The sequence below is a fragment of the Xiphophorus hellerii genome, chromosome 1 (genome assembly GCF_003331165.1).
Source record: "Xiphophorus hellerii strain 12219 chromosome 1, Xiphophorus_hellerii-4.1, whole genome shotgun sequence".
NCBI classification, from domain to species: Eukaryota; Metazoa; Chordata; class Actinopteri; order Cyprinodontiformes; family Poeciliidae; genus Xiphophorus; species Xiphophorus hellerii.
This window is the reverse complement of record NC_045672.1, coordinates 26,886,627-26,909,684: the sequence shown is the minus strand read 5'-3', so window position 1 is coordinate 26,909,684 and position 23,058 is coordinate 26,886,627. Positions and strand designations below refer to the sequence as shown.

The following is a 23,058-nucleotide window of genomic DNA, read 5'->3' as shown; positions in this document are numbered from 1 at the left end:
AATCCAGTGCAACTGTTTTCCAAAATGTTTAAGTAGAATCAACCTCAGTGTAATTTAGTCAGTACAGTACTTGAAGTTGATGGGAAGATTGATAGATTTAAACACAGGTAAATCCTATTAGAAAACATATTAGACTTGATAACTTTACTACTTCTATTAGTTAAAGTGCTGTATTTGTAAATTTTAGTTTAAAACAAATTATTTAAATATGCTTTAAATAAAGCATATTTAATTAATGCTTTATGACATTCAATCCCTTATCTCTCGCAGTGTAGCAGTTCAACTTGTTTGCTGTATAATGCTTTAAAAACAAAGTTGACATTGATATCTCCAATTAGGACACACCTAGGAAAAGTTACAAGGTCATAGAAACAAAGGTTTCCATTTCATTAATGCCACCTGTCTATTTTGATAGCACTTGCCATTCATATCAATTAAGATCAATTATGCAATCAGGATATGATGTCTATAAATCCTTTTTTATAGAGAGAACAGGTGCAGACAGGTAACCAACTTCTCCATAGGTTATGCCTGAAATGTCAACAGAGGACATGTGGGAGTAAAAAAGGTTGGTGTGATATAAAAATGATAATAATTTAAATGACAAAAAATACAAATACAAATACATACAAGTATTTGTTAAAGATGGTTTATTCTTTTGACAAAGAAAAGGACAAAAATCATTAAATGTTTATTTTGTGGAGATCTGAAACTTCAACAGCTTGCTAAGTGAAATGAGTAGTACCTTTTATTTATTCTGAAATAATGTGTTTACTTTTCTTTATTACATAACTTACTACAATAAACATAATTTTATATATTTTTTTAAATTGCTGAGCAGGAAGGTAGACATTTTAAAGCAAGGCTCATGTTTTTATGTTTAGGTATACTGCATTAAAAGCCCAAAGTTATCCATAAGGCAACCATGAGATAGAGCATAAAATGCATCATTTATTAAGATATGATTTCACAAACTCAAAACATTTTGTATTTATGCATATTAGTAAAAATTTTGTTAGAATTTACTTTTTTTTTAATCTGCATATATAGTAAATACAAGTTTTGTCATTTTGCCAGTAGGCTACTGCTACATTTTGCAAAAGCTTCTTACTAATCGATAGCAGTAAACAAAAACCTCTTTCTTTTTTAACAAAACACGTAAATCTGGTACTAGACTGAAATTGTGATTGCAAGCGGCTCATTCACTTTCCCTGCTTTCACTAAAGTGCAAACAAATCCTTAAACAACGGCAAGGATAAAGAGAAATGCCAAAGTAAGTTTCCATGTGAAATGTCCATAAATTTGTTCAAACTGAATATTCTAGCCAAACAATCTGTATTTCTCCACGCAGCTAAGCTGATAATGTTTTTTATTATTATTAGTTTAAGGAGTTTGATTTCAAATTTTACGAGGAACATCAAAAAACTTGATAGTGATATCTACATTAAAGGCCAGTTAGGATGAATTTGTTGGCACTCCTGTTAACAAATAGCTTTAAAATAAGCCCATTGTAGATATAACTTTTAATTTGAGTACATTCAAAAACCATACTAACAATTCTTTCTCAAATAAACATAATTGGAGCATATTTTTTAAATTAGTATTTTTTATTTATCTCTATTATCTAGTAATCAATGACTTTCTGTTATGAATAAAGCATAACACAGGGAGGAATTTATTTTAGTTGCAAGGCTGGATAAGAATCCAAATTTACCTTACTAAAATAAAACTCTGACGCTCACATTTAAAGACCTACAAATACAAGTCACCAGGTTTCCATGGCAACCATTTGTATGAGAAATATAGCAGAGAAAAGCTTAATTTATCCTTACAAACATAAAAATGTTTTGGTAAAAAGATACATAGAATTAACTTTTCACCACAAATACTTGTAGTGAGCCAAAGAATAAATATGGATAAAAGCCCTTTCAAAGAAACTGTTTAAAATAAAAGATGAATTTAATCAGAAATCTGGTGACCTCTGCACATAAACTGAGTTATTACATCAGAGGAACTAATATTTGTGGGTTGTTTTTCTCCACTGAATACGTTTTCAGAGTGAATTTAACCTACTGCATTGAAAGATTAATTTATTTTAGGGCTTTTTAATGCATCTTTACCAGAGGTGCCAATAAATATATTCCTAACTGTAAGTTAAAGATATTAGGTAATGAGGCAAAATACCCTTTGAACAGAACAAGCACTGTTCAAAGGGTAAAAAATAATGTCCAACAGACAGATTGGTGTATTCATGCATCATAGTCGCCAAAGTCACACATTCAGCCATGACACATGAAAAAGAGACACCCACAGTTTTAGTTTACAACAAACCTGGTGTGTCTGCAGCGTCTGATGTAATCAAAACTGAGATTGTGACTAAGTTCACGCGGTTTGACCAAATGAGAAAGAACAATCTCGTGTTTCTGATTATCTATCAAAGAGGTGATTGTCCCAAAGCGCTGGGCAGAATTAAAGTAACTGGTGTTTCACTTAAAACTGAAAATAAGGTTATTGCCTTTTCAGAGTCTGACGAACCTCCAGGTAAACGACCAGCTAAAACTGTCCTATTGTTCTGCATATTTTTCAAACATGCTAATGACAGAATAACATACAAAAGAACAAAACCGATACTGTACAAACACTTAAAATATATGAGAAGGGTTAGCTTATAAAACCACTTATTAAAAAAAGGTAGATCAAGTTTCTTAAATATGGCATGTTACACTGCAAAAACACAAAATCTTGACATAAAAGTATTTTTGGTCCAGTTTCAAGCGCAAATGTCTATAAGATTTCTGAAAGAAAGATGAGCTTGTTTTAAGTCAATAACTCCTTTCCTTTGTTCCATTAGATTATTTCAGGCATAACATGAAAAAATGTCGTGTTATAAGTGAAATAATCTGCCAATGTAACAAGTAAAACCTCATATTTCCAGCTGAAAAGTTATTTGTAAGTTAGTTTTTTCTTATTAAATGTACTGATACATTTGCATCAGAAACTAGACTAAAATTACTTGGTGAGATTTTGTGTTTTTGCAGTGTAAAACTGTAAATCAAAAAGGACCATGCAGTGTAACTGAGTATGCACCAAACTGTGTTCACATACACAACCTGAGAACACAATTCTAACTCGTTTTTCATACACAACTTTACAATTTTCTTGATTTTTATTTAGAAAAAAAAACAAAAACTCAACTTTCTACCCACCCTAATGAGGATGAGAATGAGGTTGTTCCTAAACCTGGAAGACGTTGATCTTGCTCGTGTTCTTCAGTGTCTGTCGTCTGTTGCAGAACCAGACCCGGACCACCTCTCTGTCATAATTCAGTTCTCTTGCGATCTCTGTAATCTCCTGGCCTGTCGGCAGAGCGTTCTTCTCAAAGTAGGAGTTAAGGACCTCGATCGCCTGCGGCGTGAAACTGGTGCGCCGTTTGCGCTTTTTGGACGGTTCGCCGCCAACGAATTCCATTAGGTTCTGCTGGCCTTTCTGGTTCCAGTGCTCGGCCTCAGCCAGCCACTTCTCTAAAACCGGTTTTAGCTTCTGAGCGCTCTTGGGGGTGATGTCAAGCTTTTCAAACCTGAGGCAGAAAGGAGGGGAAACTTTTCCAATCAACAATAGAAATGACAGCAAAACCTAAAATGGACCTTTACAAAATGAGTTTTAAAAGAAACTTACTCACAATTCAAATTTTACACATTTTTGTACGTCCATTTAGGTCACTACTGCTTCTAAAAAACAGTCCAGAGCTTAAAGAATAAGGTATACGAAATAAGTTAATGTTTTATGGCGTCTAGAAAATTAGCCGTTTCAAAACCCTTGCGAATGTAACAAATCAGCAGGCACTGCCCCGTTAGCTAGCAACCTCGGCGAAGCCCCACCCGTTACCTAGCAACCTCAGGGGAGCTCCGCTGTCACCTAGCAGGAAATTTGGTCAGCTGGTTTTATCACTCTATGCGCTGTACAAAGCCTGCTAGAAAAGACAAGTGCTTTTTTTCTTGACTTACCATCCAGAAACCACTTACTGCATTCTTGTTTGTTGGGCAGGAGGCTCTACTAATGCTTTTTAAAGATGTTTGGTTGTATAATTGCATAACATTGAGTTTGAGGTGGTGGGCCAGCAGCTCATTTGGATTTAAAGTGACAAGAGACCCAAAAACAGGTAATTATGAAAGGAGCTCAAAATAGGCAGAACTGATCAGACTAAATTTTCATTATCCAAGAATAATTTTGTGCATCAACCATCGACCTATCCTAACCAGTTTAAGGAAGCATAATATGTCACCTGTGGATTCTATTTACCGATTAGGTGGCTTTTGATGGCATTTTAAGCTTTTAATTTCATTTAGGATCAATAAAGGCGGTTGAATGCCAACACACAGAACATTTTCAAGAATCTGTTGCATAAAATCTAAATGAAATACACTGATGTCTGTGGCTGAAACGACACAAAATGTAAAAAATAAATGTGAATACTTTTGTATAACCAGTTGTGGGGAATATACTCTAATTAATTTAACTGTAAATGGATAATTCAAATAGGATCTGTTTCCAGTAATATAGCAGTAAAAGCACATCCTGTCTTTCAGTGGACCGTTCCATTTGTTCCTCAGCAGAATACGATCATCAAAAACGTTCCCTTCCCTCTGTGAGTCAACATTTTGGCTGTGAAGAAGAACTGTCTGACGCATTGCACACAGCGTCAGCGTGTGATGAATCACTGGCACTTTTACAAGGGGAAACACAGAGGAAAGCTTCAAAGGAATGACGGCAAAAAAAGAACAGGTGAGTTACTTACCTGCAAATGGCAGACTGGCTGTACGCCGGACCCTCTGTCGCAGTGAGGGCCTGCCCTACTTGTGTCTGCGTGAGGCCCAGCGACAGCCGACGGATCTTGAAGTTCTTGGCAAACTCTCGGATTTCCTCCAAATTAATCCCTTCCTCGCTGCTGACTGCCTGCTGAGGCTCTGAAATTGTGAGGAGCCTGGTTAAAAATATCTGGCTGCTGTTTAAACATTCCTCTGCTGAGGGTAGAGAAGCAGGTGTACGTACTGCTGACAAGCTGCCCCACTTTGGCCATGTCTCCACAGGCGATGGGTGCTGCTGAGGTGAGCGCGGCCGAGGTCTTCAGTGCAGACGGCTGCGGTGCAATGACAACAGGTGACTGAGTGACACTTGTCACTGAAAATAAACAGTAATGGTCACAATTTATAGATGCTGCTTATTTGAGGATGAACAGAAACTTCTACATCTCTCTGCTCTCTTAAAGAGGCAGTATTATGTATTTCCAGGCTGTTTTATAGCACAATTGAGTAACTGCTGTATGCTACCTTCAGTTGTTATTAAAACATTATATGTATCAAATAAAAGAAATTTGATACATATTTCTTTTAAAGCCTTGAAATTGAGCCTCTGTGTCTTTAAAAATTCCTGCTCTTTCTGAAGCTCCGCCTTCAGGAAATCTTCACAACATTTTTACTAAGCAGCAGATTATATGATGAGCTCAGTAGATGCACAGTTCCACCAGGTGTTTGCTAATTCCTGCTGGCTAGTCTGATGGAGCTGAGTGGGATAGTTGGGGAGGAAGACTGCTCTGTGAGCTTGAAAACTTGGAAACTGCAGCTTTAAGGAGGAGCTCCGCCTCGAAGGCGGGGCTATGTCCACCCGGCTGTTTTGCATAGATGAATGGTTGCCATGGAGATTAGAGGATTTCTCAATCCTTGAATCAAGGCAACACTCCAGATATGTTTTGGTGAGAAAATAATATGATAACATGATGTACTGCTCAAAAAATCTATTTTATATACAGTAATACTGCCCCTTTGATTTCATTGTCACTAATTTGGTTTATTTCAGGGCTTTTCTTTCAGTTCAAACAAGATTTATTCCTCTACCTGAGCGTTTGGTTTGTTAACTGTAGGAGGAGCTGTAGTTTTGGGTAGAACTGCAGCAGAAGTTGCAACGGCAGCAGGTCCATTTCCCATAGTTGCGATAATTTGGCCGTGGGTGTTGAGGAGCAGCTGTGGGGCGATGGTCTGGACCTGCAGACCCTGCAGGGACAGAGAGGGAGCTGTGGTCCCTCCAGCCAGAGATGCTGGGTTCAACAGCAGAGGGAGGGTTCCTATCACCTGCACATTGTGTAAAACAAAATAAATTATTTCAAGCAGCAATATAAGCACAGTTGTAATTAGAAGTTTACATACACTGAATAATAAAAACAACTTTTTTCCCCAATAGCTGCATTTTCATTAACTATAAAACTGGACAAATTGAAATTATGAAAATAAATGTTCTTAATGGAAAAAGCAATTTTGAAAATAATTTTGTTTTCTGATAAAAAGTTTTTGCGCTAGAATGAGGTGGTTTTTCGGCCATATTGAAATAGATGTATTTTGCAAAATTGCAATGGAAACACTTTATTTACATCACACCAGTCACATGATCAACAACCAGATGTTACTACTGACTGAAATGACAAAGAAGATGACAGGAAGTAGTTGGAGGACGATGTTTTTGCTCGTTTCGGACAATATGCAGCTGACTTAGAACGAGTACTTTTTTTTTTTTTTTTTACCCCTCCAGGGGTTCTTTTTGTGGGCACTAGTGTCCCTTATATGACAGTAGGCTGACAGGAAACGGGGAAGGAGAAGGGGGAAGACATTCGGCAAATGTCGTCGGGTCCGGGAGTCGAACCCGCGACAGCCGCGTCGAGGACTCGAGGCCTCCAAATACGGGTCGCACTAACCGCTACGCCACCACGGCACGCCCTAGAACGAGTACTTTTTAACCAGGATTAAGGTATTATTTACTTTAAACAAGTTCTAATTTCTGGCTGAAAAGTTACTTTTAAGTTAATTTTGTCTTATTTCAAGTGTACTAAGCTATTTGCATTAAAAACTAGACAAAAAGTACTTTGTAAAGGTTTGTATTTTGCAGTGATTTCAAGGTCTGCAATGCGAAAACACAAAATCTTACAAAGTAGTTTTGGTCTAGCTCCTAGTGCAAGTATCTTATCACACTAAATATAAGACAAATTTACTTATAAATAACTTTTTGACAAGATGTAGCTAGTTTTAAGTAAATATTGCATAAATAGTGATTAAAAAGTACTGGTACCACTGCCAGATTATTTCACTTACAACATAGGAAAATGTCTTATTATCAGTGAAATAATCTGCCAGTGGAACTAGTAATTTTTTAATCAATATTAAGGTATTGATTATTTAAAACAAACTCCTATATTTTGCTGAAAAGTTACTTATAAGTTAGCTTTGTCTTATTTTAAGTGTGATAAAATATTTGCAGTCAAAACTAGACCAAAAATATTTGGTAAGATTTTGTGTTTTTGCAGTGTGATACCACAGCACACCTTCACAGGTCGGGTGAAGTCCATTCCAGGCTTATTTGGTGGTCAAGATAGATTATCTTTAAGAATTAAACACCTGTATCACTTAATCTCACATCATATCACAGCTTGTTTGTGACTGGAACCTACCTGACCCTGGGCGTTTGTGATGATCTGGCTGGTGATGCCAGCCATACTGGGCATGGCGCTGTTGATGATGGGGGTTGATGTGAGAGAACTGAGGAAATGAGACTGTGCACCCAAAGAAGCAGCACTTATCTAAGAAAATATATATATATAAACACGGTTAAAGATGAGAAGCAAACAGGCAAAACGTGAAAAATGATGAGCTGCATGAGCCCTACAATGGCCGGGTTGATGGACAGTCCTGCTGTCTGAAGTGCTGCCACGGAAATGTTGGGCTGGGAGATGGTGTTGGCCACAGAGGTCACCTGGGCAGCCGTTGCCTGGGCGTTAGTGACCTGTGCGTTGGTGACTTGAGTTTGCTGAGGAGGCACCGGCTGTACAGGTGCTGCTTGAGGCTGGAACATTGCCTGTGCATTTGCCTGTAGCTGGGGCTGGACTGAGTTCAGAACTGTTGCAGCTAAAAAGAGAAAATGACAAAATGGAGCTATTAGGTGATGAGATTATTAATATTTAAGAGTTTACATATCTTTATGCACTGCAAAAACACAAAAATGTTCCAAGTGTTTTTGGTGCTTTTTAGTGCAAATTTCTTGGTACACTTGTAGTAAAACAAAACGTACTTACAAGAAGGTTTTCAGAAAGTTTTCAGCAAGATAGAAAAGTAATTTAGGACAATAATTCCTTAATATTAAAACAACTTGTTCCACTGGCAGATTATTTCACTTACATGGGAAGAATATCTTGTTATATGATGCAAAAAAGTATTCTTTATGAAATCAAGAAAATTATTTACAACCATAACCATCCTCTTCATGAGACTGCTTTGGCAAAAGAGAGTGTGTTCAGTCAGAGACTTCTTGAAATTCACTGCAATACTGACTGCTACAAGAGATCCTTCCTGCCAACAGCCGTCACTATCTACAATAACTATCTGAAGAATTTGACTTAAAATGAGTTACAACAACATTTAATTTCCCTTTGGGATCAATGAAGTTTTTATTTTATTTAAAGTTGAATAAGTGAAATAACTTATAGTACTAGAAAACCTGGTATCTTTTCACCAATACAAAGGAATTATTTACAAGATACAGGACTTGTTTTAAGTAAATAATTTCTTAATATTGATGAAAAAGTATCAGTTCCACTGGCAGATTATTTTACTAATGTCAAAAATGACAGTTGGGCACTGTGCCGTTACCTAGCAACCACAGCCAATCCCAGCCCGTCACCTAGCAACCCAGTTCTAGTTCCACTGGCAGATTGTCACTTGATTTCACTTGATTTCAGTATTAAGGAATTATTGACCTAAAACAATCTCCTATATCTTGCTTAAAAGTTACTTATAAGTTAATTTTGTCATATTTCAAGCGTACTACAATTTTTGTACTAAAAAGTAGAAAAAAAAGTACTTGGTAAGATTTAGCATTTTTGGTAGTGTGGGAAGTAAAATAAGTAAAAAAGAATCTAATATAGATAAATTTCTGGATGACAGAGGGGGAAACAAGCAGCAGGTGAACTGTGTTTTACCCTGTAGGCCAGCAAAGGGCAGCTTGAGGAGGTTCCCAGCTGGGTTTGCGGCTGCGAGGCCAGGGAGAGTGGCTACGTTGGTGGTTGGCAGAGTGAAAACCGCTAAGCCGCCCTGGCCGGCGATGGAACCGGCAATGTTGAGGGGAATAAGCAGAGGTTGACCCAGTGAACCAGTCTGAGCCATCATACCAGTCATCAAAGTGGCCAGGCCTTCCTGGGTCAGAACCTGGTGTTGTAGAGCACAAAGTGGCAAAATCCTTATACACCTGTACAGGAAAATAACTTAAGTTGGTGCAATTTGTCTAAATCTATTTGTTTAGTTATGAAAGGGATACTTTTGTTTATGTAGAATATGATCTCACACTCAACACCATCACTGATCTCAACTAGGCCTGTCACAATTAAAACATTTTGCTGGATGATCATTTGTCACAGTAATTACTGCAATAAACAATTCCATTGTTGTTTTGAAATTACTTTCAAGTAATGTAATGATAATGGCATAGACTGTAATTTTGTAAATAATATTTTACACTGGACCTGGAAGATGTTTTAAATATCCAAAATGAATCACCACAACCAAAAACAACAAATTAAATGGAAATAAAAACCACACAGAACGGATCTGTAAATAAAAAAGATTATTTTGTGTCCAAGTATCAAAAGGTATTCAATAATTAAAATGGAAATTATTGAGCTCATTTTAATTTACCCAGAAATTAATTGATTACTCTCAAAAAACTCAAAAAATGCTTACATCCCTGCTAGTATTTTCAAAGTTATTTGCACATTTTTATTCTTTTCAAATAATATTTCTGCTGGTATCTGCACATTATTGTTGTTTTAACAGTTTTATTTTCACATATTATAAAGAGTCTGTTGTTTTTTAATGCATACATGCATGCATATTTTGTACATTTTTAATTAAACAACTCAGATGCACATTTGTTAGGACTGTGGTGAACTATTTTTTATTACTACACTGTTTATGTTGAAAATTTGCCCTTACTGTGCAGCATTTTTATTCTTTATTCTGTTTTTATATACGTACATATACAGTACAGACCAAACGTTTGGACACACCTTCTAATTCAATGGGTTTTCTTTATTTTCATGACTATTTATAAGGCAAAAAGTCCCACTTATTAACCTAACAGGGCACACCTATGAAGTGAAAACCATTTCAGGTGACTACCTCTTGAAGCTCATCAAGAAAATGCAGAGTGTGTGCAAAGCAGTAATCACAGCAAAAGGTTGCTACTTTGAAGAAACTAGAATATAAGGGGTATTTTCAGTTGTTTTACACTTTTTTGTTTAGTGCATATTTCCACATGTGTTATTCATAGTTCTGATGCCTTCAGTGTGAATCTACAATGTCAATAGTCATGAAAATAAAGGAAACTCATTGAATTAAAAGGTGTGTCCAAACGTTTGGTCTGTACTGTATATACACAATATATTCTGTCTATCTGTTTTTGGTTTTCTAAAATTAGATCTGCAATCATATCTGAACAAAGTTTTAATTTAAATATCCTCAAGTGAACTTCCCAAACACTGAAATTCGGCCATTTTTATTGTCTTCTTAAAACAAGGTAGTAAAGAAATTTTAAATGAGGTCAGACACTGATGTTGGATGACAATCCCTGGCTTGCAGTCTTGCCTCTAATTTCTCCTAAAGGTTTTCTCTAGAGTTGATGTCACAGTTCGTACCTGTGGACAACCTTGTACTGTAATGGGCATGGTGGCCTGGGGTTGGGCTATGGAAACGCTGAGCGGAGCTGCAGAATTCACTGTTTGGACAGCAGCAGCCGACGCATCAGCAGACGCCCCCTGCTGCTCACCGACCACTGCAGGACACAGATGTTTGATTTGTCTTTAGCATCAATCAAGTTTATTTGTATCGCACATTTCAGCAACACGGCAGTTCAAAATGCTTTACGTTGAGAAAAGATACAAAAAAAATAAAACGTCATAAACACATCATAGAATTAACAGTTGTAAAAACTAAAAACAGAGGAGTGCCATCATTAAAATCATGAATACACATTAAAATGTTGGCCAATGTTCTATTTACTATGGTTCAAAGGCAACTCTATAAAAGTGTGCTTTTAGTCTTGATTGAAAGGAACTCAGTGTTTTGGATGTTTTGCAGTTTTCCTGAAGTTTGTTCCAGATTTGTGGTGCTTAGAAGCTGAATGCTGCCTCTCCATGTCTGGTGTGTATTTTGGTGATAAACCGTTCAGTGATTTTTAAACTAACAACAGTATTTTAAAGTCTATTCTCTTAGTGTAGGGACTTTAGAGCTAGGGTGATGTGCTCTATCTTCCTGGTTTTAGTCAGAACGCCAGCAGCAGCGTTCTGGATATGGTTGATTCCTTTTAGGTAAACCTGTAAAGACACCGCTGCAGCAACTAAAGATAAATGCATGGATGTGTTTCCCAAACTCTTGCTGAGACATTAGTCCTTTATTCAGATGATAGAAGGATGACTTTATAATTGTCTTTATGTGGCTCTGAAGGTTCAGGTGTGAATCCATCACCACGCCCAGATTGCAGACCTCATTGCCAGTTTCCAGCTGTAATAACTGAAGCTGTGCTAACACGAGCACTTTAGGTCAAAAGATTAAAACTTCATTACACCAGAAAAACAATTCTGGAACTGATTTAAAGTAATGATTTACCTGCTTCCCCAATGCCGTGGGGCGCTGTGGGGCTGTTCTGGATGCTGGCAGCTTCAGCTTTCTCTGCACACTGACCCATTTCCTCCTCAGCAGTTTTGCCCTCATTCTTCCCATCGGGTACCGAAGACGGCAGAGACGCGTCAACCTCGACTTCTAGTACACGAATTGTCTCCTGACCGGACATGACAATAACCTGCAGGGGCAAATTATGAGGTGATTAGAGATCTAGCAAATAACTGTCCAACAGGATGAGAATTTAGAAATTCATTTTAAAAGTAAGCTAAATTATTAAAAGACATAAAGAAGTCCTCCTTGGGTTCTGGTAAAAATATTTAAACCTCTTGAACATTTTTAGACAAGCACAGTCAGAACGGATGGTGAACATTAATTTTCCACTCTTGCCAAAGACTCTCAATTAGATTTAGATCTGAACTTTGATTAGGCCACTCTAGCACATGTGATTGCTTTAATCAGAACCGCTCCAATGCAGTTTTGGTCGTATATTTAGGTTTGTCCTGATAAAAGAACGAGTCTTTTGCAGCCTCTCGGGATTGTGCTGTATACAGTATATGCCAGTTGTGGCCCTTGAAATTATTTTGTTTGGCCCCTGACCACAAGTAAAACATGACAATATCTTGTCAACATAATAGAAAATAATTGATGACCCAAAAAATTGGAAACAGATTGAAACCCTTTTTATGATTGGATCTTTAATAAAATACAAATTAAGGATGTGGGCACCTGGGCTAGGGCCACTTTTGGTACCTTATCCACAATAGAAAAATTGTTTTACTACTGCAACACAATTAACTGTCAATTAATACATAGTTCTATATATCTGCAGGTAGGAAAGGATGCATGATACGTTTAATTTGTACTCTGGCCAATTTCTCCATGTTTTCCCAAAGAAATCTACTATCACTTCCTAATTTTCAAATATTGTTTATATCTAAAAAAAAAAAAAGAAAAAAAAGAAAAACCCAAAACATTAATACAACTCACCTGATACCGGCTTTTGAGTTTTATACAAAGCATTAAAAAAACATGAAGGAAGAAAAATCTTTGGTGGCCAGTAAGCCCTTTCTATTGTCTGGCACAGTTCGAGAGATATGAATACTTTTATGTGCTAACGTCAATAATTCTCCCCGTCTACCAGCATGTTGTAAACCCAGCGCTGACCTATAGTTGATGATTCACAAAGTGAAATAATGAAAGACCAAGCAGAGGCAGCAAGGCGGCTGGAAGACAGGATGCAGAGGAGACGAACGCAGGGAGAAAGAGAGAGAGAGATGGTGATGCGTACCTGGTTGTCCCTGGCAGGGGGAATTTCAAAGTGCAGGATTTAAATGGCTGAAAAAAACTTCTGCTCTCAGACAGTGAATGGCTAAGGAGGACAGAGAAGCCGAGCACATGTTAGGACAAGATGACCCCCAAAAAAACCAAACAAAAAACAAAACTAACTTTAAAAAAAAAGGCGTATGAGTGCACCGAAATGATGGAGAGGACATCAGCCAACAAGCAGCCCAAGCAACGCAGAGGCTCAGCTTTATGCCTCTGTGAGCAGGATTGCTTTGGCTTGCTGGCTATGTCTACACAAAGCGTTACAGGTGAGAAACTCCACAACAAATTATTAATAAGCACGGCAGTTTAAACACTGACAGTCTTTGAAGCAAAGAGTAGCAGAAATGGTCAAGCATTAATGCAGAAGTGAGTTGTGATCTCAATGGAGAGCCGTGTGGCAGACAGTTATGTTTTTATTATGATGGGGGAAATTATCGCTTGAGCGATAAAAGGAGCAAATGTGGTGAAGATCAGACTTATTGTAATTACACAATTCCATGATTAAGTATTTATTCTCCTAGAACTTTTAAAAAAAATTCACATTACAACCACAAACTTTGACATATTTTACTGGGATGCTAGTTGAAACCAACACAACATAGAACATAATCAGGAAGAGGAAGAAATATTATCATTTTGGACCACAACTTAAATGTTTAAGTGATATATGTGTTTGTATTCTGCTCTGCACTCTGATATAACCAACTAAAATTCTGTTCAATTAATTGCTGTAATTGGTTTATACAGAAAATATGTCGAAGGTGGTCAGACGAAGCTAAATTTAAACACACTAGCCATGCAAAGGAATAATTTGGAGTGAATCTAACTAATACTGCACACCACCTTCAACAGACTAAAACTCCACAATGAATCATGAGCCTCAAGGGCTTTTATTCATCCAACCGGCCAAATATATAATCATATCCAACTGAATAATACAAACAAGAAGGTTTTTTTGATCACAATACTGCAAACGATAATGTGATGACAAAATTGTGGAGCCCAAGTTTAAATGACATTATAAGTGCATGGTCTAGTCAAAGTGCAGACATAAGTCCAATTGACCTGTGGCAAAACTTTAAATTTGATGTTTGTAAATGCTCTTCACCTCGTCGAAGTGAGCTTGAGCAATTTTGCAAAGAAGAATGAAAAAAAATAACCTTTAACTTCTAGATCTGCAACAGCAGTAACGATATAATTCAAAAGAACTAAAAGTGGTTCTAAAGAGGTTTGAGTCAAATTTACGTGACTTTTCAGACGTTTAATTGTAGCAACTTGGAAAATGAAGCTTAATTTATCTCCAGTTTCACAACGATGAGTTACCTTGAGTAAGTAAATCACATAATATCCAAAAAAAAAAAAAAAAACACTCTAAAGTTTGATGTTGTGCTGTGACAAAATGTGGAAAAAGTTAAAGGAGAATACTATTATACTGTTATGAATAACAGGTGATCTTTTACCTGCTCATTGACAGTGAGCGGGCCATCTTGGGCAGGAAGATCCTGGGAGTTCATGGCTTGCTGCAACTTAGACAATGTCTTGCAGGCATCCTAGATAAACATATACTGATTATGCAAATATCACATCTAAAAAAAATAGAGATTCTTCGTTTTATTGCATTTGTACTTTAACTCAATTGCTGCCTTTAAAACAAACCAACATGCTAATATTCCCTGTTATTTCTGACCATTTCAGTCACTGCAGACGCAGACTATTAAAAGGGGCCTGTAAGTATAAACAGGCCATATTGTGTTGCATAAAAGCTGCAAATAAACATGACCAGACATGGTTAAGATATCCACGAAGTGGTTGCAAATTCTGAACAGACTCCAAAACAGGCTCAAGAGGGTGCGTTTGTTGCAGCAGAGCCCCCCGAGAGATGAGGATCTGTCAAAACTTCAGCGGCTGTTGATGGGCACCCCACCCCCATCCTGGTCAATAAAAGCCACTTTTTGGAGGACCAGCACCATCCACAGCCGATGGAAATCCAGTCAAGCCGAGCCGAGAGCCCGAATTTTATGCATTTCCCTCTCTTTATCATAAATATATAAATTATGCTAATTACGAGCATTGCATATTAACCAAAACTCATTTCCTCTCGCCATTTCGCTGCTCCGCGCCAGCAACGAGCTTGGACACGGTGCGATTTTTATATGCAACTTACCGCGGAAATGCAGCTTATTTCCCGTAATCCGCCGCTCTTAAAATGCTCCTTGTCACAGTTTGTTTCAGTCACACATCATTAGAAATTCATCTCAGCTCCCAGACAGGCGCTGTGACTGCACACAAAAGAGAGCTATTTGCATTGATAAGGAGGGCTGCAATGTTAGGATCTCCTCTGCCTTAATATTTAATGACGGTGCCCTTTCTGCAACAGTTCACACCATCAGGAATCCTCCAGGTGTCTCCCGGAATCCCCCCAGAGCTGTAAAGTCGGACAAAATTGCCCCAAAATTGTCCTTTTGCACTACGTCATGAACATAATTTATGCAAGAAAAAAAATCTTGCATTGAAAAATGTCTGCCTCGACTTGAGCGGTGCCATGGTTCTCTTAAAGGGGACGTACACCGCATTGAGAAAGTCGAGCAGTGTTTGTCACACGCTGAAATAAACATTTAGAGGGAATTCGGATATACAGTTGCACATTAGCAGATTTTAGAGTAACCAGTTTCAAATCGTTTACATATTTGAATTTGGATGATTATGGCTTACAGCAAATAAAAACCACAAAACACAGATTTATGTGTTTTTTGTTTACTAAATTTTGATTTTAAATTTTACATAGTAAAACAGTACAACAGCACAATTCTTTTATTTTTTTCAGTCATTTTTATAATATGTAATAATTGGAAAATAACCCAATGTTAATCAGTAATTAACAAAAGCAATAAACACGTTGACATTGGTTGCTAAAACAAAGTAATCAAGCATTATTGTAAAAAAATAAATAAATTATAATAATAATAAATGTTTTTAATCCTCTGATAATCTGTGTTATTTTGAAATAATTTTATTGGGAAAAACCAGTGCAAACATATGAAAATTTTTCTTCTTTTAACTTCAATTTAAAAAATGTTGTCTATGTCATTTTCATTGAACATAATGAGCCAAATTAAGCTAAATTTAACCTGTATCACTTAATTGTAAAGGTCTAGATTCATAATTTTAATATGAGTATGAACATTTTTAAAATTTGAACATTTAAAATTTTTATTTGTTATTCACATGGCTTTATAAGTTTAGAAAAAAACAGATTTGTAAAATATCCAGCTTGGGAATAACTTTGCTATTGCAGTTTAAATAAAATTACCAATTTCTTTAAAATGTCTTATTTGTATTGACCATAAAATAATTTTTACATTAAAAAAAACAATTATTAAAGGTGTTCTTCCCTTTTCAGGTCAGGATATTTTATTTATGTATAATAATTGTATTCTTTGCAAACAGACAGAGGTCAGCCTGTTTTTAAAATCTGTGATTTAATCATTTCTATGTAATAAATAATTTAAAAAAAATATTCTATTTGAATTTAAAATTTTTGTGTTTTTTATGTACTTATTTTTCTCCGTAATTTTTAGCTTTAAAGTTCGCTTTTTGCATTTTTGTTTGTGTCACTTGGCGTTTGAGCAATTTCCCCTTTTCCACCAGAGGGGGCGCGGGCGTGCGAGCGAGCCGTGCGTGCGTGCAGCCGCAGATAAAGAACGGGTGACGTAACCACTTCCACAACAACAAGAAGAAACAAGGAAGTGTCAATCCGAAACCTGTAACAAGGCCGAGACAAGATACGCAGAGCTCCGTACAAACTGATGTTCCTCAGCCTCCGAATCAATCCACAACAATGAATAACAAAGGTATTTCTCCGCCGCGGGTTCAGTTTGTCAGCTAGCTGCCCGTCAGTCGACGCTGCTGTTAGAACTAGAGCCGAGCGGGCTGTCGTTATCTAAAGCGGACTTCACGTTTAGCTACGTACATAACAATAAACTGACGCCTTCTGGGAAGCTCACTTACTGAACCTAAACGCGTCTGAAATACTGTAATGAATATATTTTTTTACTTTCTCGTTACATTCGTGTACTGATTCAGATCAGGTCGCATTTTGTTTTTTGTTGGGTTTTTTTTTTTTTAGCGAGCTACAACCATTTAAAACGGCAAAGCTGCCATAACTGGACTGTTTTGGTTCGCTGTTGTGTTGTTAACATGGAAGTCCTATTCTGCTGCAGTCAGACTGAAGGAGTGTTTTAGTTTGGGCTATTTGCTGCATCTATTCATATTGTTTTCCTGTTTAGCTGATCATTTTAGACTATAAAAGAAGCTAAACACGCTTACATCCCCAAACAAAGGGCTGATGCTAGTTTTGCTTTCACAATCATTTAACCATTATGTTGTAACCGAACTGGCCTTATCCATTAAAAATCAGCAACAAAGAAAAAGAGCAACATTTTAATAAACTGTTTTACCTTATGCTGTTTTTTTTTAAAACTACGTCACGTTTCTCTGTGATGGTATTAGAATAAAGTGAATTCAGTTGCCTTGAGATCTTTTGTTTTTTTGATAATTCTGACTTGTTAGCTATATAATTGTAAAACATGATGTAGATGTTTTACAATTACAGTTTTACGACTTAGGTTACATCTTATTATTCTCTATTTATTTTCAGTTTAATATTTTTCAGATTCTTTTAACACACAGTTTTTTTGTGAAATCAGCTTATATATATTATCATTTGTTATTCATCGTTCCTAATAAAGTATAGTTGTTTGGTTGCAAATAACCAAACTGTCCACGCTCATGTTGTAAAATTTAGTTTTTAATCTCCATTTACCTGCATAAAACAGCAAAATAAAAACCTAAATGCCTTAATTTTCTTATTGCTTTTGCTTCATGTTTTAATATTTGATCGATATACGATTTTTGTTTGTCCCATAGGTGGTAGAAATTCTCCTTGCACAGGGTTAATTTTATAACACAGACATTCAAAGATAATTCAATATAAAATAAAATACAATAAGTAATAAGTAATCCACATTGATACAAGGAGAACTATCTATGCAGATTCTCTTTGTATATTAACCTTTTATACAAATTTAAAATCAGCATTTACACAAAATTGTATATGACCTTAAATATTTAATTTGATAGACAGAAGCAAATATTAGGGATACAAATTTGATCGAACAAATACAAGAGGCTAGAAGATGGAAATAAACACTGGTTGTTAATATCGGCCCAGTTTTAATTATCAGATTACCGATATGTTAAATAATTACTAATATCGCCTGATTCTGATATTAACGCCGATATGTCATGACTTACTTGCAAAAATTACTCACTCCTGCTGAAGTAAAATAACATTGATTCTTAGTTATATTTTGCAACATGATTCACTCATTTTTAAGTGGTTATTAGCAGAATATTATCTATTGTTATTATTCTGCTGTTTGCAGAATAACACAAGTCTAACGAGGTAACAGTAAGTTAATTGGTCTGATTCTACGTTCGGGTAGCCAGCATGTGGTTGGCTGCTTAGCTTTAAAACAAGGTTACTTTATTTGGAGTGATGGTCTTTAGTTTTCACACCGTGACCAGTTTTTGACCAGAAATATTTACCCGGAGCACAGCACTGTTATTTCAGCTCTAATTATGTTTCCATTAGAGCTGAAATGATTAATCAATTATTGAGATAAATGTCAACTAATTTAGTAATCAAATAATTGTATACGGATTTAAAAAAGGACATTTGCTGAATTAACAACGTGTAATCCTTGGTAATCCTCATTAGTGGCATAGTTTGGGCTTTACCCGATTCATGTTCTGTAAAAAATAAAAAATTATTTACTCTTCAGTTATTAATCAGTTAATCCAAACAATAATCAACAGATCAGCCATACACTGTATTGATGAGTCAAGAAGATAAGACTGAACTTTCCACATGTTTTTGTTAGATGTGTTTTTTTTTTATCTGCAGATGCATCCTTTGCTACAAATGGTTAAGAGTTCACTAAAAGAATACTGTGTTGCATTTTAGGCTGATACGTCATTAAAATAAGATTTTTATGTTTTTCTACAAAAAAAAAAAATCTTCCTGTGATAAAATGAAAAATCTGCAGAATGTGCAAATTTCTTTATCCGGTTAATCGTTAGACTAATTGTTAGTTGCAGCCCTAGTTTCCATTCATTTTGTCCTGGTTTCACACACATTTTTTGGCTTCATCATCATCCTTTAGTCCCTTTCTGAACCTGGGGATTCCCTGTCAGTCCCTGGGGTTTTAGTATTTAGTTTAAAACCGAATGTGTTGTTTTGCAGGTTCATATCCACAGCAGTCTGTGTACCCTCAGCAGAGTACTGCACCTGTATACCCTCCTGCTATGCAAATGTCTCCTCAGGCACCTCCCTACACAGACACACCACCTGCATATTCTGAGGTAACTTAGCAATCTGGAAGTTGAACACTATGACAGGTTATAATTTCTGAAGGGTTAATTTTGCTTTCCGTCTCTCTGTGTGCAGATATACCAGCCCAGATATGTGCTTCCACCTCAGGTGCCTGGTCAGGTGCCGCAGATGTCCTCTCCCTACGCTGGCCATCAGGTGTACATGCCCATGCAGCCACACATGCAAGTGGGTCCGGTGGGCCAGAATGTCCCCATGGCTTACTACCCCATGGGAGCCGTTTACCCCCATGGATCAACCGTGATGGTGGACAGCGGCTTTGACGCCGGCGCTCGCTTCACAGCCGGCAGCAGCGTCTCCATCCCCGTGAGTGTTTACGTCAAAATGCGTTGCTTTAGGCGAAAACTGTCAACTGAGTCTGTTTTTCCTGCTTTCCCTTCAGCCCCCACCGCCTGGACACCCCCCTAATGCTGCTCAGCTGGCCGCCATGCAGGGCGCCAATGTTGTCATGGCGCAGCGCAAGAATAACTTCTTCCTGGGTGGATCCAGTGGAGGGTATACCATCTGGTAACAGCAGCTATTCCCCTCCTGGTTCATGCATAAAAGCCCATCCCAGATGATTCCCCAGTTCCTTCTTTATTCCATACGCCTTCCTCTTCAGGCTGCTTGGCCATGCCACAATACTGATATCACCTAACGGAATGTAATATTTTAGAGCCCTTGTTAAAGGTACAGTACTCCACTTCTGACCAACAGATCAAATGATAATTCTCACCGCCTGAGAGGAAAAAAAGCTACAGATTTTAAATTTTAAGTCTCCATAATCGAAAGTCTTCGGTCGCTCCAGATTGGACTTTATTTCAGGCGTCTGTCTCTGCTCAGGAGAGCTATTCTCCTTTGATCAAATGGTCACAAATAACACTGAGATATTCATGTATTCCTGTACAACTACTTAGATAAAATGTTGAAATAACAAACCTACATTATATAGTTTAGCTGCTTTATGGTGAAAGTAAAACGCAAAGAAGCAAAGTTACAAAGTCGCAAAGCGCAAACTAAAAGAAATCTCCACTTGTTGTTTTTGAAAATCTCTAGTGTAGTTTAATTAATAGGAGTGTAATAGTTTTGTGTAAATACCAGTATGATGATCAGGGGATGTTACCATCTCTGCTATATATAAAAAAAAAAGAATCAGCATCCTGGATGCATTTAGTTAGACCTGTCTTGTCTTTTGCACAGTATCAAAAAAAAAAAACACCACAATAAATTTGTTGCACAATGAACTTTCTGAGAGATTGTTCCATTTCAATCAGTTGTAAAATAAATAAATTTAATTTAAAGCAAAAACAAATATGTGTTTAAGAAAAGAGTTAATGCAATATCTCAAGTGGTTTACTGTACCTTGTTGGGCAACTTGTAGATGAACATAGTCGAGTGCCAAAGAGCACTGGGGATAACCCTGAATCGAAGCAAATTAACTTCAGTAAACTTAAAGGAAAGAAATTTAAAGTAAATCCAAATAGTAAGATGAACAGAAAGGGGTGGTTGGTGTAACATTTTTATCTTTTTATGTATCCTGTTTCTATTCCACGGTCGGATACCCAGAGTTTATCACTGCGCATTTATTATTCAGATCTACAGAGCTATGCTTTTTTTTTTTGTTCTAGGATTTTTTTTTGTTTACACATCTTTAAAGTTGTATGAAAAAAATCATTCTTCTTAGAACATTGTAACCATTTCACAAAAATGCATTTAATACTTCAGTTTTCTTTTCTTGGTTCAATATTTTTGACTGATTTACACGAGTAGTTAGGCTAATGAAAACATTCGACAGTATAACCAATGAGCTGGTTGTGCCAAAGATCTAGCCGGCAATGCATTTAGAATAAGTTGTGACATCAAATTTTAATCGTCACCGTTTGAAAAAGCAAACATATCCTTGAACAAGAAGTTGTGACACTGTTGGCTCCTCAAGCCTTCAGTTTCCCATGACTGCAATCTATTGTGGATTTTTTTTTCTGTCACTATGTGTGAGTCACCTGCATCTTTGAGTTGCTGCATACTTTGCACCTTTTGCTAATGTACCTTTTATCTGAAATGCACTGCTAAGCAAAACTGAGGAGTTGCAGAAATAAAGGGGCTAATCTCTTTTTACATTCTGTTTTCATGACTTTTTAAATGAAAAGGAAAAAAAAGCTGTGACATTTTTCAACAGTTTTGAGTCCATTTTTATTCCATTTAAAAGATTAATGTAAAGATGTGCCATGTTGTTCAAAAGCCTCAAAGTGTATGCAAAGATCTTGCAATGAGGCTACATGACTGTCAGCATGTTTATTTAAGTCATTTTAAAAAAAATAAAAAAATGCTTTCATGCATCTTTGGAGTCAATCAAAAACTAAATAAAGTATTTGAAGCTAGACATGTTGTCTGTATGGATACCACAAACTAATATTTGTAAGCATTTATCATTGTGGTGTGAATGAGTGTCACTGGGTATCCGACACGCAGCATAAAATCTTAATAGCTGTGGCTAACAGAAACGAAAGTCAAAACGTTGGCTTTTTAGTGATATAATTAACTAAATCCCAAACCAACTTTCTGGAAATCTGTTTCCTTTTTCTGACATGACGAGGTTTTAAACAAAAAAAAAAAACAACTCCTGCTGTCACTTCAGGCAGCTCAACCTGTTTTTTTCTAAACAAAAAGGCCACAGCTATTAAAACTTTAACAGCTGTAACTCAAACGGAAGTTTTCTTCTTTTCTTTCCATCTCTGCTCCGATTGTAAAGCAGCTTAAGTGGCTTCATTCCAGCATTATGAAGTACTGTAAACTCACAACTGACTAGTAGATGCTATGCCAACCACAGCCAGCAAACGGGACATTCTTTGTTGAAGGATTATGGACATTTATAGTTCAGGGATTCTCTTTACAACATTTTGTAAAATAGATGTATGTACTAAAGTGATGTGACGTACTTTGGTACACATTCTATCTTTTAAGATTACTAAAGGAGATGAGTGTCACTACGGTTTGCTGAGACATGTCAAGGATGAAATACTTTGGAAAAAAAAAAAGAACTTAGGTGCACTTAACTTTTTTATACTAAACTTAAAATTTAAAATGTAAGTTTAGAATAAAGGTTATTTTGGAAATTTGAAATGTGGTAAGTTTGTTCTTGTATGCATTTGTGTAGTCCCTTGGTAGAATAGTAAAAAGTTTCCTATGTTGACAACATCTGAGATTTATTTATTTTTTTTATTTTGGTTTTTGCAACAGGCAATTATTAGTTTAATAAACATGCTTCCCATTTCCAAAAAAAAAAAAAAATCTTTGTAAAGCAAAGCAGTTATTTTAACACAAACTTTATGCTGAAAATTACATAAACAGCGCGTGTATTTGATTTATTAGTTTAACGAACTAGCTTCCCAGCATAAATCTCTAGAACCCATGTGTCAAACTCAAGGCCCGGACGCCAAATTTGACCCTCAGTAGCTTTTTATGCGGCCCTCTAGACTCCAGATTACATAAATCAGTCCCTCCAGTTTTTCGCGATTCCATGATTGCAAACACTCACGCAAAATCAACAGATACCTGCATTGTAAAGCAAAATGTATTGCGAATTTTCCACAA

The 23,058-nt window shown here is 36.6% G+C and overlaps 2 protein-coding genes across 3 annotated transcripts; one reads left to right on the top strand and one right to left on the bottom strand.

Moving 5' to 3' along the window:
• Positions 1-633: 633 nt before the first annotated feature.
• pou6f1 (POU class 6 homeobox 1) lies at positions 634-15,574 on the bottom strand. Of its 2 annotated transcripts, none has more exons than XM_032557218.1 (11): positions 15,202-15,574; positions 14,498-14,587; positions 11,697-11,889; positions 10,727-10,863; positions 9,017-9,242; positions 7,708-7,946; positions 7,493-7,621; positions 5,892-6,125; positions 5,050-5,137; positions 4,796-4,964; positions 634-3,577 (listed from the first exon to the last, which is right to left on the bottom strand). In XM_032557218.1, exons 2-11 carry the CDS (start codon positions 14,549-14,551, stop codon positions 3,235-3,237), a joined length of 1,812 nt encoding a protein of 603 aa, XP_032413109.1. In that variant the 5' UTR covers positions 14,552-14,587; positions 15,202-15,574; the 3' UTR covers positions 634-3,234. The 2 variants fall into 2 exon arrangements, with proteins under 2 accessions (XP_032413109.1, XP_032413135.1); XM_032557244.1 differs by lacking the exon at positions 15,202-15,574 and adding an exon at positions 13,000-13,080 and having other exon boundaries at positions 14,498-14,584.
• A 1,166-nt stretch (positions 15,575-16,740) lies between these two features.
• On the top strand, positions 16,741-22,660 carry dazap2 (DAZ associated protein 2). Its single transcript, XM_032556821.1, has 4 exons — positions 16,741-16,888; positions 19,342-19,460; positions 19,546-19,794; positions 19,871-22,660. Exons 1-4 carry the CDS (start codon positions 16,876-16,878, stop codon positions 19,997-19,999), a joined length of 510 nt encoding a protein of 169 aa, XP_032412712.1. The 5' UTR covers positions 16,741-16,875; the 3' UTR covers positions 20,000-22,660.
• The last annotated feature ends 398 nt before the right edge of the window (positions 22,661-23,058 follow it).